The sequence below is a fragment of the Lissotriton helveticus genome, chromosome 3_1, assembly GCF_964261635.1.
Source record: "Lissotriton helveticus chromosome 3_1, aLisHel1.1, whole genome shotgun sequence".
NCBI lineage: Eukaryota > Metazoa > Chordata > Amphibia > Caudata > Salamandridae > Lissotriton > Lissotriton helveticus.
In genome coordinates, this window is record NC_136061.1 from 1,864,778,035 (window position 1) to 1,864,794,276 (window position 16,242).

General features: G+C 47.2%; 1 protein-coding gene across 5 annotated transcripts in view; it reads right to left on the reverse strand.

Moving 5' to 3' along the window:
- The window catches only part of RASSF7 (Ras association domain family member 7), a 146,940-nt gene that overhangs the window by 13,686 nt on the left and 117,012 nt on the right, over positions 1–16,242 (reverse strand). For all 5 annotated transcript variants that reach the window (XM_078682833.1, XM_078682832.1, XM_078682834.1 and 2 more), the window contains 2 exons: positions 15,815–15,976; positions 6,173–7,134 (listed from right to left, as the gene is read on the reverse strand). In XM_078682833.1, the coding sequence (XP_078538959.1) occupies positions 6,173–7,134; positions 15,815–15,917 (1,065 nt within the window). In that variant the 5' untranslated portion in view covers positions 15,918–15,976. The remainder of the gene's footprint in view (positions 1–6,172; positions 7,135–15,814; positions 15,977–16,242) is intronic.

Genomic DNA, 16,242 nt, shown 5'->3' on the forward strand with positions numbered 1-16,242 from the left:
TTGACATTTCGATGTGCCACCAAGCAAGTCTCCCGACCATCACTATCTACGAAACGGTACTTTTGTTATCAGAGTTGACATTTTTATGCATCAAGCCCTAAAGGTAAAGCAGAGACTTTGGTAAAAGCTACTTGTTTTGGGTTTGCTAACAGTACGAGGTATGAGCTTGGCTGCAAACGTGACAGCACACGTGTTTACAGTCCATGTGCAGCTCATCCTGTCGTGCCTGAACCATAAGGAGGAGACAGACTCAGCAGTGTGGGTTTCGTATTTCAAACACTTTATAGAAGTGAATCGAAAGCAGTGCCTGTGGTGAGCAACCAAACCATATCACAGTGAACTCTTACTATGGATGTTGTAAGTGATCACCCTTTGCACGGAGATGACGTGAAAGAGGATGTGCACACAGGTACCATGTGTTTGCTTTCAGGCTCCCAGCACACCAGTAATGCAGCTAAAGGGTCTGTGTACTTGGCCACGGTGGGAAACAGAAGGGTGCAGGTGCAGACCGATGAGCATGTGGGGGCGCAGCATTGTACTGGGGCAGAGCTGTTTACCTTGTATACCGCAACCAGAAACGGTTGTGTGGCTGAGGAGCTGCAAGTCCTACACCTCCCGACCAGAGAAGGATCGGCGCAGACCACCATCAGTCTAGAAAGTACTGAATCCCTAAGAGCTGCCTAAACAGTCAATAGAAAAAACAAGTTACCTAACACATCAAAACTAAAGCAAAAAACTTTCATTGATCTTTAATGTTCCTACATATTAGAAAGCAAATGTCCTTTCCCAGAGGTCACGTTGAACCAGCGATACACAGCAAGTTTCTGTAGTTCCTATTATCATCCACAAGAGGGAACCAAAGTCCGTTAAGCTGTGCTTGGTTTAACAGGAAAACGTAGTTTCCCTTTCTACTTACTTTTATAAGAGAGAACAAGCTACAGTGTTTAAAGACTAAAGTATCTAGTATTTGTAACATTTACTTAGGGCTGTGAGGCATGTGGACAGTTGAAAGGGCATACTTTTTTTTACTACGTTTTACTATTTAACACACGCCTATATCTGTTTGCTACGCCTTACGGTATACTCTACTTTGAGAAAAACTTTTGAACCGTTGAAATCGCAAACACCACAAAGATAGACAGTGTAGTGTTCCGACAAAGGACAGCAGCAGAAACAGAAGTCTGTAGCTTTCTTCTGCTGCGCGCATCCAGACACAGACTGGTTTTATAAACATGCTACACAAAGCACGGACATGATATACTCAGCACCACCGGTTTCACACCGGGGGGGGGGGGGGGGGGGGGGCTCCCATAGTTAATAACATCTTTCTTAACTTCATCTCGCTTTTTCACGTTTCAATCCATTATTATACATAATAACGTAGTGTCTTCTTGAAAGTGGTACGCGCGTGGGACAAATGCACAAATCTCCGATTCAGGCCCCAGAAAGCAAGACCCAGAAAAAACGTCCATCAGCATACTGCTGTGCCATGACTTGGGGGTATGGGGACCTTACAGGCTCCATGTTCAGACAGGCTGCACCATTCTTACAGGCTACGGTCTAAGGCTGCAGTAGACGCAACAATCCGTCTCCAAACGCCAGCTTTACAGCTTACAAAAACAGGTTAGCCATGAAAGACTAGCTTTAATTTCGACTAGATAAACTCAAGTCTCAAACAAAAAGCTTATTTTCACGAAACATCATTTTGTCCTGAAATACCAGCTTTGAGCAAATGCATGTTCAGTGCCTAAAAATTAGATTGACATTTTCATGGCATATACATTTGACACCCATTACAGATACTGGCCATCATTCCATGTATTACCATAACATGCCGTGAATACCCACTACATGCTAAGAATTACCACCCCTATGCCAGAGCAATCATTCACCACTGGTGGACATTACCACACCATTAGCATAAATAACGGGACCCCCTCTATTGATACTTTCAGGACCAGGGAAAAGAGAGGAAAATGACAACATAACATAAGAGATTCCCCCGTGGTCACCATTTACTTCATCATGTGATCAATCTCATCAAATTACCATTAGCCTTCTAATCAATATAGGTACAACATAATCCACGATTTCATTTTATAATTTTATTTGTTTTTACTTTTTCTGTAGTGTACAAAAAATATATATTTTTTCTTTTTCCTATTTTAGTTCATTTCTTCCATATACATCAGTAACATGATTGATAGTACAGATTTCATTGATTTATAAAAAGTACAATGCATCATATCAAAAACATTTGTAACATTTACCTAGCTCAGAAAATTACATAATACAAGACATCACCCTGATATAGACACATAAATCACCAGTCACACTTGCACAATCATACAGGTTCACACTTATACTACTATCAGTCTTCTCCCAATCAAAATCAGATCCTACAAATGAGGTAACACAGTTGTTGTTTGTGTGTAGTTATACGCCAGGTCTACGCGCGTTTCGGTGGGATAGGACCACCTTCCTCAGGACCAAGGTAGAAAGAGTTTTATTCTTTCTTCTGCGTGTGTATACAGGGTACCTGCACTGCACACAGGGTTGTCTCTGCACTGCATTTGGTTGGTAAAGTTGAAAATCTTTATGCCATATTGATCATCTTATAAACATGGGCACAAGATGGTATTTTGAATGTCAATGGAACTTCAGTATGATGTCAGAAGGAGGGCGAACCTAATTCTTAGATGTCGAATTAGAGCTGTCTAAAAGTGAAACAGTCCACGCGTTTTCTATTTAAAGATGGATGCCAGTAAGCTTTGAGCACGAGCACGGTACTGATGCAAAAATTTGCTTTCATATGGATTTTTCTCTAATACATATAGTGGTCAGGTCTGAGCGGGTAATACATAAATTTCCGGGTGGACACTGTAGTAGGTGTCACTGGATGTAACAAGTTATGTTACGGAGCGTGAAGGAGCCATCCAACACCCGGTTCCGAATCTTCGTAGTGGTCTGTCAAGTTGAGAAACCGCGCGAGTATAAGTGTGAACCTGTATGATTGTGTAAGTGTGACTGGTGATTTATGTGTATATATCAGGGTGATGTTTTGTATTATGTAATTTTCTGAGCTAGGTAAATGTTACAAATGTTTTTGATATGATGCATTGTACTTTTTATAAATCAATGAAATCTGTACTATCAATCATGTTACTGATGTATATGGAAGAAATGAACTAAAATAGAAAAAGAAAAATATATATTTTTATACACTACAGAAAAAGTAAAAACAAATAAAATTATGCTAAAGATGGGCATCATTATGCCATGGAGGACGACAATATATGCCAATAAATACCATCCTGCCAGTTACCCTGTGATGAGTTATGCAAGAGCGATAAGCAGCCAGCTACAAGCTTTGGAGTGCTGATATGCACTGCACCGCTGTCTGTGCACCTCCCATTCGGAGACTTTTATGGCTCTTTTTGTGAAAGCAAAGGCAACACTAATCTTTGATTTGGTCTAGACATATTTGATTAGTTTAGAGTAGCTAGCTCATTAACACTGAAGGGGCGCTGGCCTGCTTTCAGTCCACAGGTAGCATTCTTCGCCCTAACCTTTGCTTGGCGGGCAGCGTGCCAGATCACAGAGCTGGTTGTGTGGCAGGTATTTTGGTGTCCCGCATGATGCTAGGGGGGTTCAAGAACACACACAGCGGTTTGCATGCAGAAAGCACGCTCTGATATTCTGTTGGAGAAAAAAGACGCCGCCACCCATATTCTCAAACTGTATGTGTTTAAGATCACATGGTGTCTTGACCTTTTAAAGGGATGACATCACCTTGCCTGCACTAGACACTGAACAAACAGTGCAAGAGGGAGTTTCTCTTTAGCCTGTGGGAGAACCCAAAGAAAGAAAAAAATTAAATCCGCCTGCATCATTAACAGTTCACCCCAAACTCAGGGCATTAGGGAACCGCAAGGTAGAGGGTTTGGATGCTGCAAAGCGGTATAAACGAATATACGTTTTTCTCACAAACCTAGCTCATTTTAGTGTAACTTTCTGCTGCTTGGGGTGGGTGCAGAGGGACACTGAGCGGGAGAGATCGGTACAATGGTCAAGATATCAGGAATGGGCAGGGTCAGAGCACGGGCGGGTCATTTCCTGGATTTGTCCTCAAAAACTGAAGTAATCTGTTCCTTCAATATTTATGGGTAAACGTGTGTACGATGCAGATGCTGCTGTCCTCCTCAGAACGCATGCCATGTATCTTGACGTTTGCAACCAAATGATATGGACTTACCTGCCTCGTATCTTATCCACAGTGGTCTCACTGGGACATTGAGGTTTAAGACTGCCCAGTGGGAAACGGACTGAGAGCAGCAACTCGCTGCAGATAGTGAAACAAGCAAACTGGAATATGAAACACTATAGAGGACCTGAACATGAAATGCCCGGTGCATTATTTAAATACATGAGTTCGGCACCCAAACTTACTTCATTCTTCCTACTCCACTGACTGGAGTCAGGCAAATGTACGGTCAGTGTTTGGAATTGCAATAGTGCTTTTTGTAAACTAACACAGCAACCTCAAAGTACCAGTCACACGTGCAGGCTCCACTTTGGCCCTCTCGTCATGGTGGTGCCCTGGCTCACCATTGGCCAATGACATCAGAGGCTTACGTCCAGCTTCCTACTCTGCCCAAAGTGGGCATCTTTAGAAGCTCCTGAAGGGCGGGACTGAACCAGCTTGGAAATCACAAACTCACAACTGAGAGGTTGTTGAAAATGTACACTGGCAGTCTAGGTTGTTCTTTAGCCCTTTGCCACAGTACATTAAATGTGAGCCAGACGACCTCAGTTTCTAAAGCTTAGAAGTCTGCCCGGGCGAGCCCCTCTTGGACTGGACAGACATCCCTCCACACTTACAGTGCCAGGATTTAACTGGGTCATGTTGGTGCACAAAGACGAAGAACATGGAGCTCACCAATAAAACACACTTATTCGAAGGCACATCCCTTTCCCGTCACCAAACTTTGAACTTTAACAGCCTTCTGAAAAGATGCCTAGCGGAAACATGCCTTGTCCGGAAGAAGCCTCGACTTCAAATGCAAACAATAAAAAGCCCAGGAACTGCTGTGCACTTTACGCCTATAAGAACTACGGTTCTGCTAGCATCCAAAATACAGGCGGTCTCCAAAAGCTTTGTTGGCCTCCTCCATTATTACAGGTTCAGCTAAGCTGCAATTAAATAGCACAACTGGGAACGTGAGAAAACTGGTGGAAGTAAATAACGACCTCAAAGAGAATAAAAAAGATGAAAACGAATCATATATGGGGATCTGAACAGATGGCCCGGAAACAGTCCTCGAGGCCTTCCCAATTAAGCTATTGAAACTACAGAACAGTGTCGAAGAGAACAAGATAATGACAGTGAAAGACTGCTAGAACAAGTGAGTGAGAGAAAGGGGGAACAAGAAAAAGATATGAAGAAAATAGGGTTAGATAAAAGCAACTTGTTTTCAACATGCATAAAACAGTTTTGTTACATTTTAACACCTGGATACCCTCCCGTGTGACCAGCAGTGCTCTACAAACCCACCTTACACATCGTTTTTTTAATTTAAAAAGTAGAAGTTCTTTTTCATGCAACTCTGGTTATATTATGCGTATTTGTGTGGCGTGCTTTGCACCCAGGATGATTTCATGGGGCTAAAGGAGCTATATGGGACGAGACCGGGCCGGGACAAGATGAACAGCCAGGTCTTCAGTTTCTTGCGGAATTCAAGAACTGAGGAGAGGACTCTGGTGGCAGGGGCAGGTCGTCCAGGCATAAGGAGTGAGGTAGCAGGAGGCACAACCACTGGATGTGGTTCTGTGTGTGCAAGGTGTGTGCCAGAGTAGGAGGTTGACTGAGAGGACAGTGCCTGGTAGATCTGTGGAAATGTATATGGTTTTGAGGTAAGTGGGGCCAATGTTGGTTATCGCTTTGTATGTGTGTGAGAGGAGTTGGAAGAGTGCTGGTTTGTGGATTAGAAGCTGATGGGGCTCTTTGAGGTGCAGGTGATGCGAGTAGTTTTTGCTACCAGGCATCTTTAAACTCCTAAGCACTTCAGCATGGCACATTCTGTATGTCTGCTTCCTTAACAAGACTCCTCTCAGTGCACAGTCACATTGCTAATAATCTAAATTCCATTATAAAAAATAAACTCGGTTTTACCTGAAGGGCCCTCTCGGCTTCCCTGAAGGCTTTCTCCACGTTGGAAATGTTGCTTTCCAGCTGCAAGCTTTGACTGGTCTTGGAGTCCAGCTCCCGCCTCATCCTGCTTACCATGTCCTGGAGTTCAGCGGGGCTTGGGCTGACCTTCTCTCGTTGCACTCGCTCAATTTCCTTTTCCAGGGCTTCCGCCTGGGACGTCAGTTCCTGAATGCGCTGCTTGTACTCCTCTACAGTGGCGCGCAGCTGCTGCGTCTTGCCCTGGCGCTCGCGCTCCAGCTCCCTCTCCTGCTGCAGCTCATCATGCCAGAAGTCCTCATAGCTGAGTTCCGACTCGTTGCGGTGGATGAGCTGCTCCAGGTACAGCAGCTCATCCTGGTTCTTTGCGCCTCCCCTGTTCTCACAGGTCCGGAGATCTGCTCCGGCAGAGTCATTCTGGAGCTCCAAGGACTGCAGACGCTCCTGCTGACGCAGCACCATCCTGAATACATCCTCCTTGGAAGGTGTGCTGCTCTCCTTTGAAGATAGTCCATTTACCCTGGGAGGCTGGCTGGTTTCTTTGGAGGGTTTACTGCTCACCTGGGGAGACTGGCTGCTCTCCTTAGAGTCCATTCCATGCCTTTGCTGATGTTTTAACCTTTGCTTGGCCAACAGTTCATTCGAGCCCATGGGGCCCAAGTTGAAGGTGAGAGCTTTCCGAGGCTCTTTAGACCGCGTCACCTCAGTGCTTACAGGCCTTGGCATGAGGGGTAGGCTGGACCTCATGAGCATCCTCTCGGGGGGCTGCCCCGTGGTGTCCGAGGAGGGCCTCTCCGCCACACTGGGGCCTGTGCGGCGCAGTATAAACTGCACATCGTTGGCATACTGTCCACACTTTGAAAGGTACTCCAAAGGCCGCTCAGTAGGCAGAAGCTGCCTTTCCTTGTCCCTCAGTGTTTGGATGAGAACGTACCGTCCAGTCTGGCCTGGTGGGAGAAAAAGAAAATGTAACAGAATGAGATTCGTTTTTTAACTCACGCACTTAGCAGCATTGCATGGAAGACCAGGAGAAAATGGTCATTAAGACAAAACTACAATCCCGGTCATTTCCTACTTCAGGGTTGTGCTTACTTAGAAAGTATTCCTTCTAGAAAACGGTTCCAGCATCATCCCCAGGATTGAATGTACTAACATCCACATGTATTTACAAGTGTACTTGTGAGCTACTAGTGCAACAAAAATATCAACTTTATTTTGGGTGTGAATTTTTCATTGCTTTGCATCATCTCGTGTGGCATCTAGGTATGAAGATGACCGACTGTGTTTTATATACTGCAATATGACGGACCCCATACATGGTCTTCAGCAACAACTGCACTAATCCATTATCTAGGGCCCTCAACAAAGCTCTATTATGAAAAACGTGTAACCACCACCATGTAGCCAACTCTGGCCTTTGAGTAAATAAATGGATGCATTCTTTTACGTGTAGTCTAGATTTCAACAGAAGTAACAACATGGATTGTGCCCAGTCCTGCCTACATGGATACAGGTCAACCGTAGTTTCCTGCATCCAATAGCACTGAGGAAAGACCCTCACCCCTTGCCTCCCCCCCAAAAAATAACACTCTTTCTATAAAGGCTGGATTATTCCCAAGTAACCATCTTGTCTGTAGAGGTCTCCATTTCAACATGGTCTTCAGATCCTTCGTAGAATCCTCGATACTCTACCGCTTAGTACTAGAGTGGCCTCTGTAAAGTAAAATCAGCCACATTTTGCCCACCGCCCATGCCTTCTTAAAGCAGCCCCGGTAATGTTCTGGTCACAGCCTGGTTAATAGGGTACATGCTCACCAACTTTTTTCTATCACTATTTTCTCCTGTTAGTTGGTCCTCCAGTGCACACCGGCACACATCCATGGCTTTCCCTACAGCTCTCGCTACAGCGGCCAGGACTGCCTGGATGAGGTAATCCCTGTGTGGGTTTCACAACATGCAAATGAGGCAAGGGAACGTGCCAAACTCTCCCTGACCCTTGGTTAGGTTGCGCACTAGGAGACAGACGCCTGGGCTGCAGGGAAGGGCGGAGGCTGACGCTACCTATCCTTACTTCCTCCTCTGTAACATTCATTTGCATTATTTTCTTTCCATCTTTGGCACCTTCCCCATAGTAAGACCACACCATTTTTGGTGGGTTGCTTCACTCCTTCCCCAGGCTTGGTTCATTTCCGGATACCCAAAGTGCCTCCTATTATACAATATCTCAAATAAGTCAGAGGAAGTCTGGACATTTAGGATAATTTCCAATAGCAGTTGGGCTGGCATATAATCCCTCACATGAGGCTGTGCTCTACCTAGAGTACTCTCTTCCAGTTGGTCTACTAACCTCTTGATACCTTAGCCGGCAATTCCAGTGGCACGCTGTGTGAGCGTGTGTGTGTGTGGGTGGGGAGGGGTTGGGGGAGGAGAGGAAGGTTAGGAAACCTCAAATTCAGCTCTTCTCGTCCAAGGGACCTGCCAAGCAATGTGTCTTAACTTCACACGTCGTCCCCAGGAAGCATGCACATCTACTTTTTATTACAAATCCAAGTTTTTGGCTAGGTAACATTTTAAAAGGGCTTACCTTGTCCAAAAGGTACTTAAGTCATCAGCATACGTGAAATGCCTCCCCAATTAAGATGGAGACTTCCTTGTTTTAACCCCTCCTCCAAAATAAAATTCATACTTCTCGCTCCCCTCCTTCGAGAACATGCTTAACATCAATGAAACCCTGTTACGTAAGAAACATGTCTACGCTTTCTGCTGCACGTCATAGCTGGGCCCGTAGAGCACAAGACTACTCACTCTGCTCAGAGATCTCAGCCCTCTAAGGGGATGTTAAAAAATCCTCACTGGATTACTGGTAACCAGCGCGAGTGAAGAGTTTAGCAGGAGCAGCATGTAGCTAAAACTGAAGCTTTCTTCTATTTATATATGCGATACACTTGCACAGAAACCCAGACACACATTTCTAGGACCTGTGGGTGGATAAAGACTCGTTTTAGATCCTGTTTAGGAGGTAGAGCACACCCACACACGTCGTGTGCTTAGTGCTGTATTAAATGACAAGCAAGTCACAGAGGTTTCAAGGCCTGTGAAGGGGTAGACAGCCATTTTAAAACTAGATCATTCAAGTTCATGGGTGTAAGACACCAGCAGAGAGGGGAGGCGCAGGGTAGAAAAGAGTTATTGTGCCACAAACTATGTGATTCGGATCATTTGGTGTCCTGGGGTCCACCGCACTACAGGTCTGCAAACTGGGCCGAGTGACCCCTTCTGTACTTAACTCACAGGGCAGAGATGCAAGCAGTCAATGGATTCTTGGGGTAGGTAGTGCTGGGGCAGAGAAACTCAAACAGACACAAGAAAGTGCTTTACTACATCAGCAAAACAAAATAGCACATTAATGGGCTTCATTGGCAGAATTCGACAATCAACTATTGGACTCTAGACAAGTAAAACATTCATCACACCATCTACAGTTTTTTAAAACATCTCCTATGGTACCCTCATTATCTACAGTGTTCTAGCAGAGATAAAAGGTCAAGGCAAGATCAAGGCATAGATGCAAGCTCACTTTCAGGCTAGGCAAGTAACATGTTTGATAACCCGCAGGTCACTTAATCCAAATTTTGAGCGCAAACTAGCAGTCATTACTCTCCGTAACGTGCAAACTTCTTCTGCATTGTTGTTTGCCTTTGCTTTCCACAACATAATGAGGAGCAATCAATCAATCAATCAATCATGCCATTTGTATAGCGCACTACTCACCCGGGAGGGTCTCAAGGCGCTTGGGGGGAGGGGTATGCTACTGCTCGAACAGCCAGGTCTTGAGTTGTTTCCTGAAGGCGAGATGGTCCTGGGTCAGCCGAAGGTGGATGGGGAGGGAGTTCCAAGTCTTGGCAGCCAGGTAAGAGAAGGATCTTCCTCCGGCGGTGGCTCTTCGGATGCGTGGTACGGCTGCGAGGGCGAGGCTGGTGGACCGTAGCTGGCGGGTGAGCGTGTAGAAGGTCAGGCGGTCGTTGAGGTACTTGGGGCCCAGGTCGTGGAGAGACTTGTGTGCGTGGGTGAGGAGCAGGAATGTGATCCGCTTGTCGACGGGGAGCCAGTGCAGGTTCCTCAGGTGGCTGGAGATGTGGCTGTGTCGGGGGACATCCAGGATGAGTCGGGCGGAGGCATTGTGGATGCGCTGGAGTCTTTTCTGTAGCTTGGCTGTGGTTCCGGCGTAGAGGGCGTTTCCGTAGGCCAGTCGGCTGGTGACGAGTGCCTGGGTGACAGTCTTCCTGGTCTCGGTCGGGATCCAGCAGAAGATCTTGCGAAGCATACGCAGGGTGTTGAAGCACGATGAGGAGACGGTGTTGACTTGTCTGGTCATCGAGAGGGAGGGGTCCAGGATGAAGCCCAGGTTGCGTGCGTGGTCGGTTGGCTTGGGTGCGGTGCCCAGGGCTGGGGGCCACCAGGAGTCGTCCCAGGCAGAGGGCGAAGATCCCAGGATGAGGACTTCCATCTTGTCCGAGTTCAGTTTCAGGCGGCTGTCCTTCATCCACTCGGCGACGTCTTTCATCCCTTCGTGTAGGCAGGTTCTGGCGGTGTCGGGGTCCCTGGTGAGGGAGAGGATCAGCTGGGTGTCGTCGGCGTAAGAGATGATGTTGAGGTTGTGCTGGCGTGCGATGGCTGCGAGAGGTTTCATGTAGATTTTGAAGAGGGTGGGGCTGAGTGAAGATCCTTGCGGGACGCCGGAGATGACTTCGGTGGCCTCGGAGCGAAACGGGGGGAGGCGGACTCTTTGTGTTCTTCCGGCGAGGAACGAGATGATCCACTCCAGTGCCTTCTCTTGGATACCGATGTTGCTGATGCGCTGGACTAGGGTGCGGTGGCAGACCGTGTCGAACGCAGCGGAGAGGTCCAGGAGGATGAGGGCCACTGTTTCCCCCTTGTCGAGCAGGGTCCGGATGTCGTCGGTGGCTGCGATGAGGGCGGTCTCGGTGCTGTGGTTGGCTCTGAAGCCGGACTGCGAGGGGTCGAGGGATCCGTTCGTCTAGAGGAAGGCGGTCAGCTGTCTGACTTTAGCAGGAAAAGGGAGGAGCGATATGGGGTGGAAGTTTTTGAGATCGGTGGGGTCCGCTGTAGGTTTCTTCAGGAGGGCGCTGATCTCGGCGTGCTTCCAGCTCTCCGGGAAGGTGGTGGTGTTGAAGGAGGCGTTGATGATGTTCCGGAGTTGGGGTGCGATGGTGGAGTCGGCCTTGTTGAAGACGTGGTGTGGGCAGGGGTCGGTCGGTGATCCGGAGTGGATGGTGTTCATCGTGCGGGCGGTGTCTTCGGTGGTCACCGTGGTCCAGGTGCGAAGGGTGGCGGTGGGGGGCGTTGGTGAGACGGTTGGATGCGTGGGTGGGGCGCCGAAGCTGTTGTGGATGTCGGCGATCTTGCGGTGGAAGAACGAGGCGAGGGAGTCGCAGCGGTCTTGTGACGGAGTGATGTCGTTGGTGCCGGTGCTGGGGTTGGAGAACTCCTTGACGATAGTTAAGAGCTCTTTGCTGTTGTGGGCGTTGTTGTCCAGTCGTTCCTTCAGGCATTTCTTCTTGGTGGTGCGGATGAGCTGGTGGTGCTTGCGGGTAGCGTGTTTGAGGGCGGTCATGTTGTCGGTGGTCCGGTCGAGGAGCCAGGCTTTCTCGAGGGTGCGGCATGTCTTCTTGGAGTCCTTGAGGTCGTCGGTGAACCAGGATGCCTTCTTGCTTCTGGGTCTGCTGGGAGGGTTCTTTAGTGGCGCGAGGTCGTCGGCACAGGCGGTCAGCCACTGTGTGAAGTTGAGGGCTGCTTCGTTGGGGTCCGTTGTGTTGGCGGGTGGGCTCTGGCTGAGGGAGGTGGTGAGCTGGTCTGCGGTGATCTTGCTCCAATTCCTGTGAGGTACCTGTTGCGGGTGGTGGTGGGTCATGGATCTTTTGAAGCTGAAGTGGACGCAGCTGTGGTCGGTCCAATGGAGTCCGGTGGCGTGGCTGAAGGTGATGTACTTGCTGGAAGAGAAGACGGGATCAAGCGTGTGGCCGGCGTAGTGGGTGGGGGTGTTGACCAATTGCTTGAGTCCGAGGTTGGCGAGGTTTTCCAGCAGGGCGGTGGTGTTGCGGTCCTTGTTGTTCTCCAGGTGGAAGTTGAGGTCCCCGAGGAGGATGTAGTCGGTGGAGGGGAGGGCGTGCGGGCTGATGAAGTCTGTGATGTCTTCGCTGAATTGTGTGCGTTGTCCCGGGGGTCTGTAGACAAGGGTGATTCCAAGAAGCAGCGGGAAATTCCCAGGAGCAGCGGGAAATTCCCAGGAGCAGCGGGCAGCGAGCGAAGGAATCTGCAGGCAGGAGGCGGCAAAGGCAGGCAGGAGCGGCAGCAGTGAGTGGGGCGACCAAGCCCTGTGGAGGGCTGAGCGGTCACCAGAACTAGTTGCTTGAGTCATGCTGCAGTGATGCGAGATGGCACACTGTTGGCATAGGGAAGGATGTGTTAGTTCTCACAGCTTAAGTCTGTGCTGGTTACAATTCTGGTACAAATTGGACATTCTGGGTGCTCCACATAATGGGAATATGGATGGGCTTTTGCTCCAGAACAATCTCTCCACCTGCAGGGCCAGGACTCTCCCCCTTCCCCCTTTTAGCAGGCACTTAGGTACTAGGTAGACCCATGGCACCTCCAGCAAGTTACGCAGACTTCAGAAGATGTCCCCTCACCTCTGGACACTGAAGATCACGCAGACCCCAGGTCTAATTCACAACAGCTCTTTAAAGACCACTTCTTTTCATGGTCAACAAAAACTTGTCACTGGAGCCAGGCAGGGGCAGTTGGTCCACTGTCTGAAAGTCCAGGAAGTGGTCTGGAGTGGATCCCTTTCAAATTCCATGTAGCATAGACAAAGCCTTTATGCATTATGATTGTCCTCACAGCAGGTAATGATGTGGCTCCAAGAAGGCGTATCCAAAAAACGGGCTCAATGAAGTGTGAAGACCCCACACTTGCCATCAGCATTCCCGAAATAACAGTCAGAAAAAGAGGGCCAGACAGGTCCTGCCTAGAAACTTCCTCAACATTCACAACAGAACCAGACTCACCCTGTCTAATATCTACCAAATGGTAGTGCTCAGGAAAGACAAATCACCAATCCATTTCTAAAAGGTAGTCTTAGAATTTCTAAGGAAGTCCCTGTATCCATACTCCCATATGGCAGTGTCCAAGGCCCTGCGCCTTCAGGTCCAGGAACGCAGGCAATAAACTTCCACTTCCTGGTGCAGCAGTGGTTCCCATTTTGTGTCATGTCAGACCACGAGAGCCAAAATGGATACCACTAGTCTCAGCAATCATAATATCACCATAATACAGTCTTTTTACCACACATACTTTATGACACATGCATGACACACACACAGGATGTATGCCCAGGGGTTTGTATGTCATATCTAAGGGCATGTATGTGGGCCAGTTGGTACCTCATTACTTATAAATCAGAAAACTGGTTGTTAAGTAATAATGCACAAAAACTGCGCCACCACCACTAGATGTCAACAACCCAATGCTGTAATAGTATTTTAATGTCTCTATAGAGGGCATGCTTGGTGTACCCCTACAGTTCACAGAACAGATTTTCAACCCTGGAATAACCACGGACAGGCTTAGGCCTCTGTGAACACTATATGTTAGCATTTCAGTTGGGATTCCATTTTCAAATGTAGTTGTGTCATTCAGGGCAGGGGTGCAAGCCCACTTAACATGAAGGGGGCATTCCCATCCTAACAACTGGAACAAAGCCTTCCGAAGCTAGCAATAAAATCACAAATCTCAACTCGAAAAAATAATCTTTGCTCCTCCAGCCCCCTAACTCTCACAACTTAAAAGACAAACTGCAGTGCTGCAACACAAATGTCTAGAGTGCAGCAAATACTACCTCACCATGTAGTGGATACTCAGGAGGAAAGTGCTGTTGATTTTTAATTCAATGATGAAAAAGTCTTGCGTTTTTTAGTAACTCTGAATGCACAAAGCTTCTTGAGCTTCTGAGGAGCACTGATTGAAATGTGCTATTACTATCCCATGAACAAGGGGTGTTTAGACAAAATGTTGAGTCAAACACACATTGCAGTCAAAATATTGTGTCAAGAATAGTGGACAAAAACATTGTCAAGGTAAGTTTCTATGGGTAAACAAAGTTTTACTTTAACTCCACATATATGTACAGTGACAATATATACATGTTATCTTCCAGGTACGTATATCTGGAGTTACGGATAGTAAATCTTACCTATTTGCACTGAACTTCTCTAAAATGTTGGTCCTCGATGTTTCTAAGCCGATATTCTGTCTACACAATACTTTTGTCAGATATTCGATCAGGCAACCTGAAGGTGGGGCTGTGAGAGGTGGGAATCCTGAAAGGGAACAGCCCACCATTTCGAACAGCCAACCTTTTGCTGGAAGTGTGTTCTGTTTTACCTCAGTGGCATACTTAAAGGAGACCACACCCTGTAACGGAAATAATTTCGTCCCAGACCTTGGAGAATGTGAGCTCATTTCTAGTTAAATAAAGAAAAATAGAAAACATGTTCTCTTATAAGACACAGTTTTCATGAAAGGAAACATCTAGCCAAATAGCCTAGAGAAAGGAAGCCATTCTAGGAGGGTTCCTGTTGGACCTGCACTAGCAATCCACAGTACAGAGGAAACCCCAGCAAAGAAAAATACATGCCAAGTTGCCCTAGTTCAAAGAAATCACCTCAAAAGTGAAGGAGCAGCCAAATAATAAGTCTGACATCTTTTTGGAGAGACACCAACTGCAGTGGGATCGGGGGAGCTAGTGGGAGATGTGCAACACCAGCGTAAAATAATTATTGGCCAACTCTCTTTCACCGCAATGCAATCTTCTAATTGAACATAGGGAGGGAGGCTCTTATACCACTTAACCTGTATCTGTGAGTATTCATCTGTTCAGATGGGCTTAGTCATTAGGCAGAACATTATACAAACACACCACAGCACACAAGAACACAATACAGTTTGGTTTCACTATGCTCACAACAGAACTTAATACTATTACGTCCTATTAACTAAGCAAAAAAAGAGCACATTAAGACAGAACTCTCAAAATACATTCTCTTGGCGGTCCATGTGTCTGTGACCTGCGGCGGCCGCAGTGCACTGTTGCCGCCCCGAGACAGCGGGTAAGAGCGGGGGCAGCCTCCCCCAAAATTTGTGCCCCGGGGTAGACCTCCCGCTAGCTACGGCACTGCATCCCACACATGCAAAACCAATGATCATGCATATAAATATTAAGAAGATTTATATGCAGTAACTTCCAACCCAACGTTTCAAACTTGCAACTCATTGAAAGAGCTAGGATGCCATAACAATGACTAACTGCGATATGCAACAATACCAATGGGACTATCGACAACTCTTAAAATCCTTTTGTTGGCCATTGTCTTTGAAAGGTCAGTAGGTCTGTTGATGGCAGCCATGCTAGTACGGTCATGTGACTGACAGGGTCAGTCCCAGCCGTAACGACTTCTCAGAGGAATCAGCCTTTCTAGAGAATCTCCGGTATTTAGGACTCTCGCTTAGATTATACATTCTGAAAAAACCCAAATAGGGGGTACTTACCCATAGACTGGGCCAACGCGATGACCACTTCCTGGCAGGAAGTCAGCTCAGAAACGCCACACACCACCCGTTGTACGCCATCGACCCATACCTTCAGCTCCATCGCCAGGCTCACGGCTGTGCCGGTTCTCAGAGAGTCATGGGCATGGTAGTGGGCCTTACCTTCAGTAAAAAAACAAGACAACAACACAAGTCAAAACAGAGCATGAGTGACAGTCATTGTATAGGTCACTGTAATCAAGGTGTCAGAATACTAGATATGGTGTACACTGAATTCTCTCATCCACTTACTAACTCATGTACACACATGAGCTTTTTGGAAGAGAGTCTATTCTCTCTCATCACTTATAGGCAAGTCTAAAAGGATGACTGGACTTCAGCCCGTTATTGTTTTCCACTTCCAATTTAATTCTGGCAGGAAAAGCCAT